The sequence below is a fragment of the Onthophagus taurus genome, chromosome 1 (genome assembly GCF_036711975.1).
Source record: "Onthophagus taurus isolate NC chromosome 1, IU_Otau_3.0, whole genome shotgun sequence".
Lineage (NCBI taxonomy): Eukaryota > Metazoa > Arthropoda > Insecta > Coleoptera > Scarabaeidae > Onthophagus > Onthophagus taurus.
In genome coordinates, this window is record NC_091966.1 from 40,517,810 (window position 1) to 40,537,309 (window position 19,500).

Below are 19,500 nucleotides of genomic sequence, written 5' to 3' on the forward strand. Positions count from 1 at the left end.
GTTCTTAAATTCAAAAAATGTCAGAATTGTCAAAAACTGTCAGATGTAATTAAAAAATGGAAAAAAACATAAAAAGCTTAAAAATTCTTGGAAATATCCAATTTGTGAAGACATCAAAAGTTATTGTGTTAGATTCAAAGTGTCAAAAACAGTTGGGTAAGTATAAAAATTGCCAAAAGTATCAAAAATGTCAGATTGGGTTGAGTTTATAAATTCAAAAAATTTCAGAAATGTCAAAAAGAGTTAGGTGAAGTTAAAAAGTGACAGAAAGCATCAAAAACTTACAAATCCGTGAAAATATCAAAATGGTGAAGACATTAAAGATTATTGTGTTGGGTTGATAGTGTTAAAAGGTGTTAAAAATTTCAAAAACAGTTTGGTAAGTATAAAAATTGTTAGAAACTGTCAAAAATGTCAGGTTGAGTTGAGTTTTTAAATTCATAAAATATTAGAAATGTTGAAAAGAGTCTGGTGTAGTTAAAAAATGACAGAATACATCAAAATTTTAAAAATTCTTGGAAATATCCAATTTGTGAAAACATCAAAGATGATTGTGTTGGGTTCAGAGTGCCAAAAACTGTCAAAAATGTCTAAAATAGTAAGGTAAGTATAAAAATTGATAAGAAATATCAAAAATGTTAGATTGAGTTGAGTTGTTAAATTCAAAAAATGTCAAAATTGTCAAAAACTGTCAGTTGTAATTAAAAAAAGGAAAAAAACATCAAAAACTTAAAAATTCTTGGAAACATCCAATTTGTGAAGACATCAAAAGTCATTGTGTTGGGTTCAAAGTGTCGAAAACAGTTAGATAAGTATAAAAAGTATCAAAAAAGTCAAATTGGGTTGGGTTTATAAGTTCAAAAAATTTTAGTAATGTCAAAAAGGGTCAGGTGAAGTTAAAAAGTGAAAGAAAGCATCAAAAACTTAGAAATCCGTGAAAATATCAAAATTGCGAACACATTAAAGATGATTGTGTTGGGTTGATAGTATCAAAAATGTCAAAAACAGTTTGGTAAGTATAGAAATTGCTAGCAACTGTCAAAAATGTCAGGTTGAGTTGAGTTTTAAATTCATAAAAATAACAGAAATGTCGAAAAGAGTCTGGTGTAGTTAAAAAATGGCAGAAAACATTAAAAACTTATAAATTCTTGGAAATATCCAATTTGTGAAGACATCAAAGATGACTGTGTTGGGTTCAGAGTGCCAAATACTGCCAAAAATGTCAAAAACAGTAAGGTAAGTATAAAAATTTCTAGAAAATAGAAAAAAAGTCAGATTAGGTTGAGTTCTTAAATTCAAAAAACGTCAAAATTGTCAAAAACTGTCAGGTGTAATTAAAAAATGGAAAAAAACATCAAAAACTTAAAAATTCTTGGAAACATCCGATTTGTGAAGACATCAAAAGTCATTGTGTTAGGTTCAAAGTGTCAAAAACAGTTAGGTAAGTATAAAAATTGCTAAAAAGTATCAAAAATGTCAAATTGGGTTGAGTTTATAAATTCAAAAAATTTTAGAAATGTCAAAAAGAGTCAGGTGAAGTTAAAAAGTGACAGAAAGCATCAAAAACTTACAGATCCGTGAAAATCTCAAAATTGTGAAGACATTAAAGATGATTGTGTTGGCTTGATAGTGTTAAAAGGTGTTAAAAAATATCAAAAACAGTTTGATAAGTATAAAAATTGCTAGAAACTGTCAAAAATGTCAGGTTGAGTTGAGTTTTTAAATTTATAAAAAGTCAGAAATGTCGAAGAGTCTAGTGTAGTTAAAAAATGGTATAAAACATCAAAAACTTAAAAATTCTTGAAAATATCCAATTTGTGAAGACATCAAAGATGATTGTATTGGGTTCAGAGTGCCAAAAGCTGTCAAAAATGTCAAAAACAGTAAGGTATGTATAAAAATTGCTAAAAAATATCAAATATGTCAGATTGAGTTTAGTTGTTAAATTCAAAAAATGTCAGAATGGTCAAAAATTGTCAGGTGTAATTAAAAAATAACAAAAAACATCAAAATCTTAAAAATTCTTGGAAACATCCAATTTGTGAAGACATCAAAAGTCATTGTGTTAGGTTCAAAGTGTCAAAAACAGTTAGGTAAGTCTAAAAATTTCCAAAAAGTATCAAAAATATCAGATTGGGTTGAGTTTATAAATTCAAAAAATTTCATAAATGTCAAAAAGAGTCAGGTGAAGTTAGAAAGTGAGAGAAGGCATTAAAAACTTACAAATCCGTGAAAATATCGAAATTGTGAAGACATTAAAGTTGATTGTGTTGGGTTGATAGTGTTAATAATGTCAAAAACAGTTTAGCAAGTATAAAAATTGCTAGAAACTGTCAAAAATGTCAGGTTGAGTTGAGTTCTTAAATTCATAAAATATCAGAAATGTCGAAAAGAGTTTGGTGTAGTTAAAAAATAGCAGAAAACATCAAAAACTTAAAAATGCTTAGAAATATCCAATTTGTGAAGACACAAAGATGATTGTGTTGGGTTTAGAGTGTCAAAAACTGTCAAAAATGTCAAAAAGGGTAAGGTAAGTATAAAAATTGCTAGAAAATATCAAAAATGTCGGATTGAGTTGAGTTCTTAAATTCAAAAAATGTCAGAATTGTCAAAAACTGTCAGATGTAATTAAAAAATGGAAAAAAAACATAAAAAACTTAAAAATTCTTGGAACCATCCAATTTGTGAAGACATCAAAAGTCATTGTGTTAGGTTCAATGTGTTAAAAACATTTAGGTCAGTATAAAAATTGAAAAAAAGTATTAAAAAAATCAGATTGGGTTGGGTTTATAAATTCAAAAAATTTCAGAAATGTCAAAAAGATTCAGGTGAAGTTAAAAAGTGACAGAAAGCATCAAAAACTTACAAATTCGTGAAAATATCAAAATTGCGAAGACATTAAAGATGATTGTGTTGGGTTCAGAGTGCCAAAAGCTGTCAAAAATGTCAAAAACAGTAAGGTATGCATAAAAATTGCTAAAAAATATCAAAAATGTCAGATTGAGTTGAGTTGTTAAATTCAAAAAATGTCAAAATTGTTAAAAACTGTCAGGTGTAATTAAAAAATAACAAAAAAACATCAAAATATTAAAAATTCTTGGAAACGTCCAATTTGTGAAGACATCAAAACTTATCAAAAGTCATTTTATTAGGTTCAAAGTGTCAAAAACAGTTAGGTAAGTATAAAAATTGCTAGAAACTGTCAAAAATGTCAGGTTGAGTTGAGTTCTTAAATTCATATAATATCAGAAATGTCGAAAAGAGTCACTCATCTTATCATTTTTTTTTTCAGAGCAATCTCATTATTATACTAATTATACAGTATATATCTGAATGACTGCAACAAACTTCAAGGGGTGATTCTTTAGTGAATTTTAAGGGTACTTTGATATATGAACCATGGGCGACTTCGCTTCCTTAAGGAGCCACATCTCTCCAAAAATGGCGGAAAATTTTGGTTTTTTTTTTTTTCAAAAACCATAAACGCTAGGAAAATGAAATTTGGGGAATATTTTTAAATCATAATAGGGCACGTTTTGCCCCTATTTGTACTTTCAACCTACCCTTCTAAACTACTAAACGTAACCCCGTTCAATTTATGCCTAGATTTTTTTATGAAGGTTATAAATACATTGGAAAATTTTCAGTTAGATGTTAATAATTTTTATCCCAAACACTTGATTAATAACTCATAGTTTATAATACTAAATAATATAGATAGATTGAAAGTCAAAACAAATAATATACCCCACAAGATGATCAACAAAGGGAAAAGAAAACAAATACAGAAAATGTAAAAGGAGATATAAATAAAAAAAATAAACCAACTATTAGACAATCCCTAATTACACAATGTTGGGCAGAATGTTCCAGAAAGCGATCTTAACACTCAGGGAAATATTAACAATAAAAGCACTCATAATAATAAAGAATTTTGTAAAATTAAATTTATACCAACATTAACAAATAAGGTAACGAATGTTTTTAAGAGGTATGAAATATCAGAAATAAAATTTAATTTTTTAAATATAAATTTAATTTAAGATAGAGTAGATACATATCAAATTAAACTGCATTGACTGCAATAAAATTTACATAAAGGAATCTAAACAACATCTCAAAAAACGTATACAACAACATAAATACGATACTAAACAAATAAAAACGCAAAACAAAACGGCTTTATGCCAACATTCGGTAACTTTAAATCACAAATTTGATTTTGAAAATCCCAAAATATTAACAACAAATAAAAACACACTAATAAGAAAAAACTTGGAATCAATTTTCATAACAAAAAACATTAATAACGCAGTTAACTTTAAAACTGACATAGGACGAATAGGGGCGTATTATGCAGATATTTTAAATAAATTGGTGTAATAATTTTATAATAAAATAACTTGCTGTAATGTTATTTTTAAATGTTCTGTATTCTTAATTTGAAAGTAAATATCACGGACATCTACAAAACAGAAAGTCTTTTACTACAAATTTTTTCGACCATTAATCATTATTCGTCATGAGAAATAAATTTCCAAGTTTATAACTATGTAGCCAAACCTGAGCAATATCAATATAGCTCATATTCTGAACATTATAATTGTCACAGAGCGAAGGCAAACTTGTCTTGATTTTCCTTTATTAATGATAGAAATGGTTAATGCGTGTGATACAGTTAATTACAATAACTTGGTTAATGAGATGAATCCATTTACTTTAAATTAAACTCTATTAGGCCCACTTTTAGCGCTTAAAACCGCTGTAACTATGGTAATTATTCCCTAGATAGTTTATCAGGAGGATAGTAAACGTGGGCCTTAAGTTAAACAGGATGGGTTTAAGACTATCTTCTTGCATGATGCCATCTGCTACTGGTACTTTTTTTTTAGATTGTCTTCATTGCATAGGAAGCTATGAATCGAGTTTTTGTCCATACCTTCTTTTGAGCACTACAAAGTTCGTGCTCCATATCTGAGGAGAATTTTTCCCAGTATTTTTACTTTAACTTTGAAAACCATGGTTTGCGTTGCAAGCCTTCCAGGTTGTCTCGATATCTTTATCTTCGTCACGACAGATATTGTATGTAACAAATAGCATATTGTGTAATTGTTGATATGATCAGATGAGTTAATTACTTACTACTGGAGTTAAGCAGTAATAAGTTAATAATTGTCTTCTTCTTCTTCTGCTAGGTTTAACTTAACACTTTCAATCAAGAAGAATCTTTGTTGCTGAAGCATCTACGACTTGAATTAAAAGCATTTAACTTTGCAATAAATATGAATCAAAACTATCGATCTAAAACTAATAGAAATAAATAGAATATAATTACAGCGATAAGTTAAAATGCCGCCATCTATCGGACTTGAATATAAATTGATTGGAAAATCTTTGTTTTCTTGATTCGGTTCTGCGCAATTCGCACTTTCCACCTGCGACTATTGATCTTTTAGGTTATGTCCCCGAGGAACATCGGCGCGTCGTCCGGTTTTTCGAGTCGACGTCGTCGTCGTGGGACGAGGAGGGCCGAGAGAAATATCGAGAAGAGTTTTTCCCCCATCTCATTCGCGTTTCGAGAGTCGCCGAGTCTTGCGTTCGCGATTTATAAATAACTTAACTATATTATACAACGACAAGACCGAATCTAAAATATCATAACGGTTTTTAGTGGCGAGCGACAGCGGTAGCAGGAAGAGCTCGCCGTCTGCCAGCCAAAAAATTTCAAAAATAAAAAACGCTCCTCGCTCTTCTCCAGCGACAAGTATCTGTCGGTGGTCTGCTGGTGTGTACCGTACCCGTCGTTCCGTCGTTGTACTTTCCTCCGGTTCTAGTTATCGAGCTGTCTGTTCTGTTGGTTCGCGCATGCACCTCGCTTCCTCCATTTGCTTTATAGTGCCAGTGAGGGAAATATACAGTAGGTTATATAGCTGGCACTGCAGTTGTTACTATGGCCGTCCCCGTGGCCTGTACCCGTTTTAGCGATAACTACGAGCTGAAAGAGGAACTCGGAAAGTAAGTAAATATTTTTATAATCTTAATCATTAAAAAAACACCTTCTAATCTACACTTAAACTTCATTAAATACGGCTTCACTTTTTAATTTTAAACCTCGTGTGGCGCACTAAAATCCAATTGACTCTAAAAATTCTAATTTTCGCCGATTTTTTTCTCTTTCACCTTGATTTTGAGTTTCAATAAAAATTTTAATGTTTCGATAAGAATTTTTATTGGATTTATCAATTAAAGGGAGTACTCACTTGTAATTTCGACTCTTCTTCTTTGGCATGGTTTACTGGACCGGTATTCGCTTGTCAAAAATATCCGCAATGTACAGGGAAAATCAATAGGGATACAAGAAGGCCGTGCCCCCACGACGCCAACGAATCCACCACAGGCACAGGTGGTTGTTGGTTGTTTGTTACAACAATTTTTTTTTCTTCGCTTAACGAGAACGATTTTACAACGTCCGGGTGTTTTTACGTGATGTAATTTAACGGGAATGGCAGAATAAACAAATTATACCCTTCAGGAACGGAACGATCGATGATTGTGTCTGCTGCTTTCAGAGAACTCAACTTGACTTTTACAATCCAGATGTTTTTTGTTTTTACTTTGACAGTTTAATTTAATTTTTAATAATTTACTAACATTTTAAAATATAAATATTTTTAAAAATTATTTTTTATTAACATAACTCGAATTAATAAATTAATAAATAATAAATTAAATTAAACATTTTTAATTTTTAATTTATATAATTTTTATTATTTTCGGTTGTCACCCCTGACATTTGACACATAAATTTTTGACGTCGATACGTCTGAGAGTGAACCCGTCCGATCTTATTAAAAATTTATACTTTCATTTCGACTTGAAATTGATAGTTGATTTCTTTTTTGATACCTATTTTTCAAGCACTCCATATAAAACGAAATGGCATAATAAAAATCTTTTGCGTGGTCAAAATATAAAGGATCAAAATTTTTGAGGTTAAAGTATTCATAATTTGTTCAAAAATTTATTTAAAATCATCAAATTTTCAGGAATTGTTATAAAAACGTTGTAGATTTCGATTAATAAAACAATAATCAATAGTGGAATTAAAAAATAAGGTTTTTATTACTAAAATTGATTTTGAGGTTATAAAAATTCATAACCTTAACTGTCAAATTGAAGTCGAAAAATTATTATTTTATAAATAGTGGATATAAATAATAAATGCGATGCTGTTTTAATAATTGGAATAAAAATCTTATTAGTGTTAAAGATTTAAATTGAAGAAAAGCAATTAAAATTGAATTTTGGAGGTTATGTTCATATCTTGTTTGAAAATTAATTTAAAATGAGGAAATGCTTTAAAAACGTAGATTTCGATTAAAAATGAACAAATTAATTATTATAGTAGATTCTAACTAATGTATTATCAATATTAGTAAAGGAAATTAAAATTGAATTGACAATAAATTCTTTGGGATAGAAATTTGATCTTCAACAAATCGACATAAATGAACAATCTTGATTGATTTGGAATAATTGTGTTGAACAAGAAACTTTTTTAGCCAAGGAAATTCAAACAACATTTTTTCTTTTTGTCTTCTTCACTCTTCTAATTCTGTTAATAGCTCCTCAAATCCTCAATATCACGCTGTCGTCCTTATTTTTAAATTTTCGATTTATAAGCGGTTCCTCTATTCGAAAAAGTCTGCGAATAATTCTCAGCTACTGCATAACTCTTAATTTCTTTAAAATTAGTTCTAAGAAAGTTAAAAATTGTTAAAACGTATTCAAAAGTTTATATCTCGTAAGTTAAGAAAGATTTTGCAAATACTGGAAGTGAAGATAAAAATTGTTAAAACGTCACATTGTATATCAAAAGCTAAAAGTGATTTAAAAACGGTTTTTTTTAATGAACACTAGACACTTTATTGATAATTGGTCAACGTTTTGTATTAATTTTCTAAGAAATCAATTTTTAACAACCTTTTGAAATGAATCGAAAAAGTGTAAAAATCTCAAAAACTAAAACATATTTTTAAAATCGGTCTTGTTTAATGAAAAGTAGACACTTTTATTGATAATTGAGCAAGATTTTATAATAATTTTCCAAGAAATCGATTTTTAACCAATTTTTAAAATGAATCGTAGAAAGTGTAAAAATTACTTAAAATTTGGGTTGAGTTAAAACGTTGTATCTCAAAAACTAAAAGTGATTTTTCAAAACGGACTCGTTTAATGAAAAGTAGACATTTTTATTGATAATTGATCAACATTTTACATTAATTTTCCAAGAAATCGATTTATAACAAATTTTTAAAATGAAGCCAAGAAAGTGTAAAAATCGCTAAAAATTTAGGTTGAGCTTAAAACGTTGTATCTCAAAAAGTAAAAGTGATTTTTCAAAACGGGTTTGTTTAATGAAAAGTAGACACTTTTATTGATAATTGATCAACATTTTACATTAATTTTCCAAGAAATCGATTTTTAACAAATTTTTAAAATGAAGCCAAGAGAGTGTAAAAATCGCTAAAAATTTAGGTTGAGCTTAAAACGTTGTATCTCAAAAATTAAAAGTGATTTTTCAAAACGGACTTGTTTAATGAAAAGTAGACACTTCTATTGATAATTGAGCAATGTTTCATATTAATTTTCCGAAAAATTGATTTTTAACAAATTTTTAAAATGAATCCAAAAAAGTGTAAAAATCGCTGAAAATTTAGGTTGAGCTTAAAACGTTGTATCTCAAAAACTAAAAGTGATTTTTCAAAATGGTGTTGTTTAATAGAAAGTAGACACTTTCATTGATAATTGATCAACATTTCTTATAAATTTTCCAAGAAATCGATTTTTAACAAATTTTTGAAATGAATCCAAGAAAGTGTTAAAAATTACTTAAAATTTCGGTTAAGTTTAAAACGTTGTATCTCAAAAACTAAAAATGATTTTTCAAAACGGACTTGTTTATTGAAAAGTAGACACTTTTATTGATAATTGTTCAACATTTTATATTAATTTTCCAAGAAATCGATTTTTAACAAATCTTTATAATGAATCCAAGAAAGTATAAAAATGACTTAAAATTCGGTTGAGCTTAAAACGTTGTATCTCAAAAACTAAAAGAGATATTTCAAAACGGGTTAGTTTAATGAAAAGTAGATACTTTTGTTGATGATTGATCAACATTTAGTATTAATTTTCCAAGAAATCGATTTTTAACCAATTTTTGAAATGAATCGAAGAAAGTATAAAAATTGCTACAAATTTCGGTTGAGCTTAAAACGTTGTATCTCAAAAACTAAAAGAGATATTTCAAAACGGATGTGTTTAATGAAAAGTAGATACTTTTGTTGATGATTGATCAACATTTTATATTAATTTTCCAAGAAATCGATTTTTAACAAATTTTGAAAATGAATCCAAGAAAGTGTAAAAATCGCTACAAATTTAGGTTGAGCTTAAAACGTTGTATCTCAAAAAGTAAGAGTGATTTCTTAAAACTGGTTTATTTAATGAAAAGTAGACACTTTTATTGATAATTGAGCAACATTTTACATTCATTTTCCAAGAAATCGATTTTTAACAAATATTTTAAATGAATCCAAAAAAGTGTAAAAATTGCTGAAAATTTAGGTTGAGCTTAAAACGTTGTATCTCAAAAACTAAAAGAGATATTTCAAAACGGACTTGTAGAATGAAAAGTAGACACTTTTATTGATAATTGATCAACATTTCATATTAATTTTGCGAGAAATCGATTTTTAACAACTTTTTAAAATGGATCCAGGAAAGTGTAAAAATCGCAAAAAGTTTCGGTTGAACTTAAAACGTTGTATCTCAAAAACTAAAAGTGATTTTTCAAAATGGTGTTGTTTAATGGAAAGTAGACACTTTCATTGATAATTGATCAACATTTCTTATAAATTTTCCAAGAAATCGATTTTTAACAAATTTTTGAAATGAATCCAGGAAAGTGTCAAAAATTACTCCAAATTTCGGTTAAGTTTAAAACGTTGTATCTGAAAAACTAAATATGATTTTTCAAAACGGACTTGTTTATTGAAAAGTAGACACTTTTATTGATAATTGATCAACATTTAGTATTAATTTTCCAAGAAATCGATTTTTAACCAATTTTTGAAATGAATCGAAGAAAGTATAAAAATTGCTACAAATTTCGGTTGAGATTAAAACGTTGTATCTCAAAAACTAAAAGAGATATTTCAAAACGGATGTGTTTAATGAAAAGTAGATACTTTTGTTGATGATTGATCAACATTTTATATTAATTTTCCAAGAAATCGATTTTTAACAAATTTTGAAAATGAATCCAAGAAAGTGTAAAAATCGCTACAAATTTAGGTTGAGCTTAAAACGTTGTGTCTCAAAAAGTAAGAGTGATTTCTTAAAACTGGTTTATTTAATGAAAAGTAGACACTTTTATTGATAATTGAGCAACATTTTACATTCATTTTCCAAGAAATCGATTTTTAACAAATATTTTAAATGAATCCAAAAAAGTGTAAAAATTGCTGAAAATTTAGGTTGAGCTTAAAACGTTGTATCTCAAAAACTAAAAGAGATATTTCAAAACGGACTTGTAGAATGAAAAGTAGACACTTTTATTGATAATTGATCAACATTTCATATTAATTTTGCGAGAAATCGATTTTGAACAACTTTTTAAAATGGATCCAGGAAAGTGTAAAAATCGCAAAAAGTTTCGGTTGAACTTAAAACGTTGTATCTCAAAAACTAAATGTGATTTTTCAAAACGGTTTTATTTAATGAAAAGTAGACACTTTTATTGATAATTGAGCAATGTTTTATATTAATTTACCAAGAAATCGATTTTTAACAAATTTTTAAAATGAATCCAAGAAAGTGTAAAAATCGCTAAACATTTAGGTTGAGCTCAAAACGTTGTATCTCAAAAAGTAAGAGTGATTTTTTAAAACTGGTTTATTTAATGAAAAGTAGACACTTTTATTGATAATTCATCAACATTTTATATTAATTTTCGAAGAAATCGATTTTTAACAAATTTTTAAAATGAACCCGAGAAAGTGTAAAATACGCTCAAAATTTAGGTTGAGCTTAAAACCTATATCTCAAAAACTAAAAGTAGTTGTTTAAAACGGACTTGTTTAATGAAAAGTAGACACTTTTATTGATAATTGGGCAATGTTTTATATTAATTTACCAAGAAATCGATTTTTAACAAAATTTTAAAATGAACCAGAGAAAGTGCAAAATACGCTCAAAATTTAGGTTGAGCTTAAAACTATATCTCAAACACTAAAAGTGATTTTTCAAAACGGGTTAGTTTAATGAAAAGTAGACACTTTTATTGATAATTGATCAACGTTTTATATTAAGTTTCCAAGAAAGTGTAAAAATCTTAAAAACTAAGAGTGATTTTTCAAAAAGGTCTTGTTTAATGAAAAGTAGACACTTTAAGTGACATTAACATATAACATTAATATTCCTAGAAATCGATTTTTAACAATTTTATAAAATAAATCCAAAAACTGTAAAATTTATTACAAATTTCGCTTGCGTGTAAAATGATACTAACTTCTATAGTGAAGAGTGTTCAATAAGAATACCTTAAACTACAATTTTATATTAAAAACAAAACGTTTTTAAACAAATAACCCACGAATTATAACTATTATTTCAAAGAATAAAACGTTCATTACGCAATTTACAATTTCCACAAATTCAATAATTTACAATCGAACATTAATGTTAAAAACTTTAATAAACCGAATGAATATTCCAATAGAATAAATAATTAATTAAAGCGAAATCGATCCGTACACGAAGTTAAATAAATGAATTTGCATTGTAATAAAATTAATCGCGGATGTAAGTAGTAGTCTCTTTGGTTAAAATGTTAAATAGAGCAAGAAAATCGATTGATAATAAAAGCAACGTTAGCTGAAGTGTTAATCAACTGTGGATACATTATCTATGAGCGATTATGTGTGTTCGTATTTATCTCGAAAACCACGATGCATCTACGTGAGCCGTTAATAATTATATTACGACCCTTATAAATTGCGTATTAATCGTTACTTTGTAAATATCCAAGTTATTTTAATCTGGAGTTATAAAGTTTGAATTTTTTTTGTGTTAATTAAAATTAAAACCAACGAGACACCTCTATGTATATTTAAATACTCTATTTACATGGAAAAAAAATTTCAAATGTTTTTTAAATAACATAAATAACCAATTATTTTTTATGTCTGAGTTAAGAATTTAAAAATGCTATTTTTTCAGTGATTTAACCTTGAACATTACATGTTAATGATAAGAAGAGATGTTTTTTTGTATTAGTTAGCTTTTTATTATTTAAACAGCACGCTTTTTAAATTAAATATATTTGCGGTTAAAAATTATTAACACATATCCGGTGTCTTTTTCCCAAGAAAAAAGTTTTATTAATCTCTAAAATTACAAACAATGAATCGGATTTAGTTAATTAAATTCGTAACACACACGAAAACGACAACGCACAAAAAAAAGACATGATTAATGCGTTTCAAGGAAGCTTTCTCTTGAAATTCCTACGGAAATTATTAATCTCTCAAGGTTCGCCGTAGGCTGTTAAGCTGATTAAAACCAAGTAGTTTACCAAAACCGCTACAAAAAAAAAATTAGGATAACAAGTTTTTATAAAATTATACTGAATGAAATCGTTAAAAAAAATAATAAGATTAAATTATAATGATTATTGGAATGATATTTTTTGTAGTTATTGGGAAAGTTTAAATTGAGTTCAGGTAATTATAACAACCCAAGGCTTGTTTGGGAGCTGTTTGTATAAATGAACGTCAAAAGCAATTTTATGTGTAATAATTGGAATTGTGTAACTTCACCGACAGTTTCTAAATTGCAGCTAATATTTTGTTCGATTATTGGTAACATCATTATCCGATATAAACCGAATAAACGATTATGTAAGCCAATACACACACGATTTATTTGTTTTGAGTGGTTATGTAGAGGGACAATATTTTCATTTAGGTTAAAATTAGCTTCTAGCATAGGTGTTATTTTTATTAATTTCATTTTAGTATAAGGATGATATTGAGAGATATCAAGGACTTGTTCATTCAAGAAATCAATTTTAGTTTTTGAGTTCAATAGAAATATTTGATATTTAGAAAATTAATATTAAATGTTGATCAACTATCAATAAAAGTGTCTACTTTTCACTAAACACATCCGTTTTGAAATATCTCTTTTAGTTTTTGAGATAGAACGTTTTAAGCTCAACCAAATTTGAAGTAATTTTTACACTTTCTTCGATTCATTTTAAAAATTTGTTAAAAATCGATTTCTCGCAAAATTAATATGAAATGTTGATCAATTATCAATAAAAGTGTCTACTTTTCATTACACAAGTCCGTTTTGAAAAATCATTTTTAGTTTTTTAGATACAACGTTTTAAACTTAACTGAAATTTTTAGCGATTTTTGAACTTTCTTGGATTCATTATAAAAATTTGTTAAAAATCGATTTCTGAGAAAATTAATATAACATGTTGATCAATCATCAATAAAAGTGTCTACTTTCCATTAAGCAAGACCGTTTTGAAAAATCATTTTTAATTTTTAAGATACAACGTTTTAAGCTCAATAAAAATTTGTAGTAATTTATACAATTTCTTCAATTCATTTTAAAAATTTGTTAAAAATCGATTTCTTGGAAAATTAATACAAAATGTTGATCAATCATCAACAAAAGTATCTACTTTTCATTAAACACATCCGTTTTGAAATAACTCTTTTAGTTTTTGAGATACAACGTTTTAAACTCAACCAAATTTTAAGTAATTTTTACACTTTCTTGGCTTCATTTGTTAAAAATTTGTTAAAAATCGATTTCTCCGAAAATTTATATGAAATGTTGATCAATTATCAATAAAAGTGTCTACTTTTCATTAAATAAAACCGTTTTGAAAAATCACTTTTAGTTTTTGAGATACAACGCTTTAAGTTCAACCGAAATTTTTAACGATTTTTGCACTTTCTTGGATTCATTTAAAATATTTGTGAAAAATCGATTTCTTGGAAAATTAATATGAAACATTGCTCAATTATCAATAGAAGTGTCTACTTTTCATTAAACAAGTACGTTTTGAAAAATCACTTTTAGTTTTTGAGATACAACGTTTTAAGCTCAACCTAAATTTTTAGCAATTATTACACTCTCTTGGCTTCATTTTAAAAATTTGTTAAAAATCGATTTCTTGGAAAATTAATGTAAAATGTTGATCAATTATCAATAAAAGTGTCTACTTTTCATTAAACAAATCCGTTTTGAAAAATCACTTTTACTTTTTGAGATACAACGTTTTAAGCTCAACCTAAATTTTTAGCGTATTTTACACTTTCTCGGGTTCATTTTAAAAATTTGTTAAAAGTCGGTTTTTTGGAAAATTAATATAAAACGTTGCTCAATTATCAATAAAAGTGTCTACTTTTCACTAAACAAACCCGTTTTGAAAAATCACTTTTAGTTTTTGAGATATAACGTTTTAAGCTTAACCTACATTTTTTTGCGATTTTCACACTTTCTTGGATTCACTTTAAAAATTTGTGAAAAATCGATTTCCTGGAAAATTAATATAAAACGTTGGTCAATTATCAATAAGAGTGTCTACTATTCATTAAACAAACCCGTTTTGAAAAATTACTTATAGTTTTTAGGATATAACGTTTTAACCTCAACCGAAATTTTACACTTTCTTGTATTCATTTAAAATATTTGTCAAAAATCGATTTCTTGAAAAATTGATGTAAAATGTTGATCAATCATCAATAAAAGTATCTATTTTCTATTAAACAAACCCGTTTTGAAAAATCACTTTTTGTTTTTGAGATACAACTTTTTAACCTCAACCGAAATTTTACACTTTCTTATATTCATTTAAAATATTTGTCAAAAATCGATTTCTTGAATAATTTATTTAAAATATTGATCAATCATCAATAAAAGTGTCTACTTTCTATTAAACAAAACCGTTTTGGAAAATCTCTTTTACTTTTTGAGATACAACGTTTTAAACTCAACCTATATTTTTAGCAATTTTTCCACTTTCTTGGATTCATTTTAAAAATTTGTTAAGAATCGATTTCTTGGAAAATTAATATAAAGCGGTGCTCAGTTATCAATAAAAGTGTCTACTTTTCATTAAACAAACCAGTTTTGACAAATCTCTTTTAGTTTTTGAGATACAACGTTTTAACCTCAACCGAAATTTTACACTTTCTTGTATTCATTTAAAATATTTGTCAAAAATCGATTTCTTGAAAGATTAATGTAAAATATTGATCAATCATCAATAAATGTGTCTACTTTCTATTAAACAAAACCGTTTTGGAAAATCACTTTTACTTTTTGAGATACTACGTTTTAAACTCAACCGATATTTTAAGCAATTTTTACACTTTCTTGGATTCATTTTAAAAATTTGTTAAAAATCGATTTCTTGGAAAATTAATATAAAACGTTGCTCAATTATCAATAAAAGTGTCTACTTTTCATTAAACGAACCAGTTTTGACAAATCACTTTTAGTTTTTGAGATACAACGTTTTAACCTCAACCGAAATTTTACACTTTCTTATATTCATTTAAAATATTTGTCAAAAATCGATTTCTTGAATAATTTATGTAAAATATTGATCAATCATCAATAAAAGTGTCTACTTTCTATTAAACAAAACCGTTTTGGAAAATCACTTTTACTTTTTGAGATACAACGTTTTAAACTCAACCGATATTTTAAGCAAGTTTTACACTTTCTTGGATTCATTTTAAAAATTTGTTAAAAATCGATTTCTTGGAAAATTAATATAAAACGTTGCTCAATTATCAATAAAAGTGTCTACTTTCCATTAAACAACCCCGTTTTGAAAAATCACCTTTAGTTTTTGAGATACAACGTTTTAACTTCAACCGAAATTTTACACTTTCTTGTATTGATTTAAAATATTTGTGAAAAATCGATTTCTTGAAAAATTAATGTAAAATATTGATCAATCATCAATAAAAGTGTTTACTTTTTATTAAAAAAGCCCGTTTTGGAAAATCACTTTTACTTTTTGAGATACAACGTTTTAAACTCAACCGATATTTTAAGCAAGTTTTACACTTTCTTGGATTCATTTTAAAAATCTGTTAAAAATCGATTTCTTGGTAAATTAATATAAAACATTGCTCAATTATCAATAAAAGTGTCTACATTCCATTAAACAACCCCGTTTTGAAAAATCACTTTTAGTTTTTGAGATACAACGTTTTAACCTCAACCGAAATTTTACACTTTCTTGTATTCATTTAAAATATTTGTCAAAAATCGATTTCTTGAAAAATTAATGTAAAATATTGATGAATCATCAATAAAAGTGTCTACGTTTTAAACTCAACCTATATTTTTAGCAATTTTTACACTTTCTTGGATTCATGTTAAAAATTTGTTAAAAATCGATTTGTTGAAAAATTGTTATAAAATCTTGATCAATTACAAATAACAGTGTCTCCCTTTAATCAAACAAGCCCGTTTTAAAAAATGACTTTCAGTTTTTGAGATATAGAAATTTTTAGTAATTTTTATAAATGTAATTTTAGTAAATTTTAAAACGTTTTAAGAAAATCGTCTTCTTTCCTTTGATTCCACTTTTATGATAAATATAAAATTTTATTTTAAGATATCCTTAAAAACGAATCTTATTGAGTACTTTTAACTGTAGAAGTTAGTGACAGATATTTTAAGAAACGAGACAGATTTATTCTTGTAACAACTATTAATAGGATTTCGTTGGATTTTTTTTAAACCTCTCCACAAATTACTCCAATATTTATTTCCTTTTCCTCGAGTCAAAAAAAAAAATCTAAATAAATAAAAAATATTTCGTTATTTCCTTTTAAATCGTTTTAATTCTTTGAAACTTGAAAACAAGTCGTTATTAAAATTGCGAGTGGTGGTTTTTAATAAAGAAAAACCAAAGAGAATTAATCGGTTTTGCTATTGGGGAATGTATTAAATTGGATTTAAAAATGGAGTAAAAAATGTTGTTCTTCCTTAAGGAACTTATCGGAAACGCCTCCGGGCCGCCACCGCGCGGTGGCATTGTTTATTTTCGCGTCGAGATTGTATCGAACGGATTTTCTCTGCTGCCACAGTGGGTTGTGGTATTTTTAGGTATTATTGAGTAGGATATCGTGTGTCTCTCTCACTATTTTGCCCCTTCTTCTACGTCTCATCATCTATAACGATTACGACGTTGTACCCGAAATAGTATTGCATTTGCGTTCGGAATCTATTCTCCATCAAAATCATAATAATCAACAAACATTTTCAGCTTTTTAATTGAAAATAAATAAACCATTACTTTTATGAATATTAATTTTCCGATATTCTGTGTATACTAACGAATAATAATTTAAGATTTTAATCGCCAATTTTAATATTTTGCATAAATTCACTTTCTAACTAAATAATAACAATAATTATGATTGATCTAATTAAGGATTATGTTTTTTCCTTTCAAAATAAACAATTTATATTCGAAACATTTTCCTCCATGATTTTAATTTTTTGAGTTATGGTTAATTATAATTAAGAAAAATATCAATTTAGATATTATATAAGTAATTGATTATGGATAAAGCTTTCAATGCCTTGCAAGTTGTCCAACATAGCATTTTTCTTGTAAGCGCTTGAGGTAAAAATAGAGCTTTTCTATTTGACTTAACAACTTCATTGTTCCAATTTGTGTTCTCTTTCACTTTTCCACTTCCTAAAAGTCCACATTCATTCTCGTACGTTGCGAAAAGTTGTTGACTAATATACCGCTATGTTGGTAATAAATTTAGTTGAGTTGTAATCGTTTATAAATCATGTTTTGATGGTTCATTATAAACAATTTTTATACACAATATTTATTCCTAACATTTCTAATTTAAAAGTTATGATAAAATTTTTAATCCAAAAACGTCAATTTGGAGATTTTTTAGATTTTATGGTTTATAACTTAAAATACAAAATAGTTGGAACGATATTGTTTATTGATTATTATTTTGTGATTTATTATGAACAATTTTTATTAATATCAATCTCATCTATACTTTTTAATTTTTGAGATAAAAGCTTTGTTGTGATTTAATGTGTCAAATTTGAAATGTTTCGCGTTTTAAGTCCGCTATGTTGGTAGTAAACATAGTTGGATTATAACCGTTTATAGATGATGTTTTGATGGTTCATTATAAACAATTTTTATACACAACACTTATTCCTAACATTTTTAATTTAGAAGTTATGATAACATTTTTAATCCAAAAACGTCAATTTAGAGATTTGGTGATTTTATAGTTTATAACTAAAAATTCGAAATAGTTGTAACGAAAGTGTTTATGGATTATCTTTTTATGGTTTATTATGAACAATTTTTATTAATATCATTCTCATATACAGTTTTTAATTATTGAGATAAAAGCGCTGTTGTTGCTTAATGTGTCAAATTTGAAATGTTTAGCGTTTTAAGTCCGCTATGTTGGTAATAAACATACTTGGGTTATAACCGTTTATAGATGATGTTTTGATGGTTCATTATAAGCAATATTTATACACAACATTTATTCCTAACATTTCTAATTTAAAAGTTATGATGAAATTTTTAATCAAGAAATGTCAATTTATAGATTTGGTGATTTTATGGTGTATAACTAAAAATCCGAAATAGTTGGAACGAAAGTGTTTATGGATTATCTTTTTATGGTTTATTAAGAACAATTTTTATTAATATCATTCTCATCTACACTTTTTAATTTTTGAGATAAAAGCGTTGTTGTTGCTTAATGTGTCAAATTTGAAATGTTTCGCGTTTTAAGTCCGCTATGTTGGTAATAAATATAGTTGGGTTATAACCGTTTATAGATGATGTTTTGATGGTTCATTATAAACAATTTTTATACACAACATTTATTCCTAACATTTCTACTTTAGAAGTTATGATAAAATTTTTAATCCAAAAACGTCAATTTAGAGATTTGGTGATTTTATGGTTTATAACTAAAAATTCGAAATAGTTGGAACGAAAGTGTTTATGGATTATCTCTTTATGGTTTATTATAAGCAATTTTTATTAATATCATTCTTATCTACACTTTTTAATTTTTAAGATAAAAGCTTTGTTGTGGTTTAATGTGTCAAATTTGAAATGTTTCACGTTTCAAGTCCTCTATGTTGGTAATAAACATTGTTGGGCTATAACCGTTTATAGATAGTGTTTTGATGGTTCATTATAAACAATTTTTATACACATCATTTATTCCTAACATTTCTAATTTAGAAGTTATGATAAAAATTTTAATCAAAAAATTTCAATTTAGAGATTTGGTGATTTTAGGGTTTATAACTAAAAATTCGAAATAGTTCGAACGAAAGTGTTTATGGATTATCTTTTTATGGTTTATTATAAGCAAT

At 26.8% G+C, this 19,500-nt stretch overlaps 1 protein-coding gene and 1 long non-coding RNA gene across 13 annotated transcripts in view; one reads left to right on the top strand and one right to left on the bottom strand.

The window, feature by feature from the left end:
- Positions 1-4,625: 4,625 nt before the first annotated feature.
- Positions 4,626-6,630, bottom strand: LOC139432638 (uncharacterized). Its single transcript, XR_011642382.1, has 3 exons — positions 6,261-6,630; positions 5,336-6,180; positions 4,626-5,249 (listed from the first exon to the last, which is right to left on the bottom strand). It is a non-coding gene; the product is annotated as an uncharacterized lncRNA (long non-coding RNA).
- LOC111423765 (Calcium/calmodulin-dependent protein kinase II) overlaps positions 5,929-19,500 on the top strand; it is a 140,213-nt gene continuing 126,641 nt past the window's right edge. For all 12 annotated transcript variants that reach the window (XM_023057094.2, XM_071201356.1, XM_071201357.1 and 9 more), the window contains exon 1: positions 5,929-6,015. In XM_023057094.2, coding sequence (XP_022912862.1) covers positions 5,951-6,015 — 65 coding nt within the window. In that variant the 5' untranslated portion in view covers positions 5,929-5,950. The remainder of the gene's footprint in view (positions 6,016-19,500) is intronic.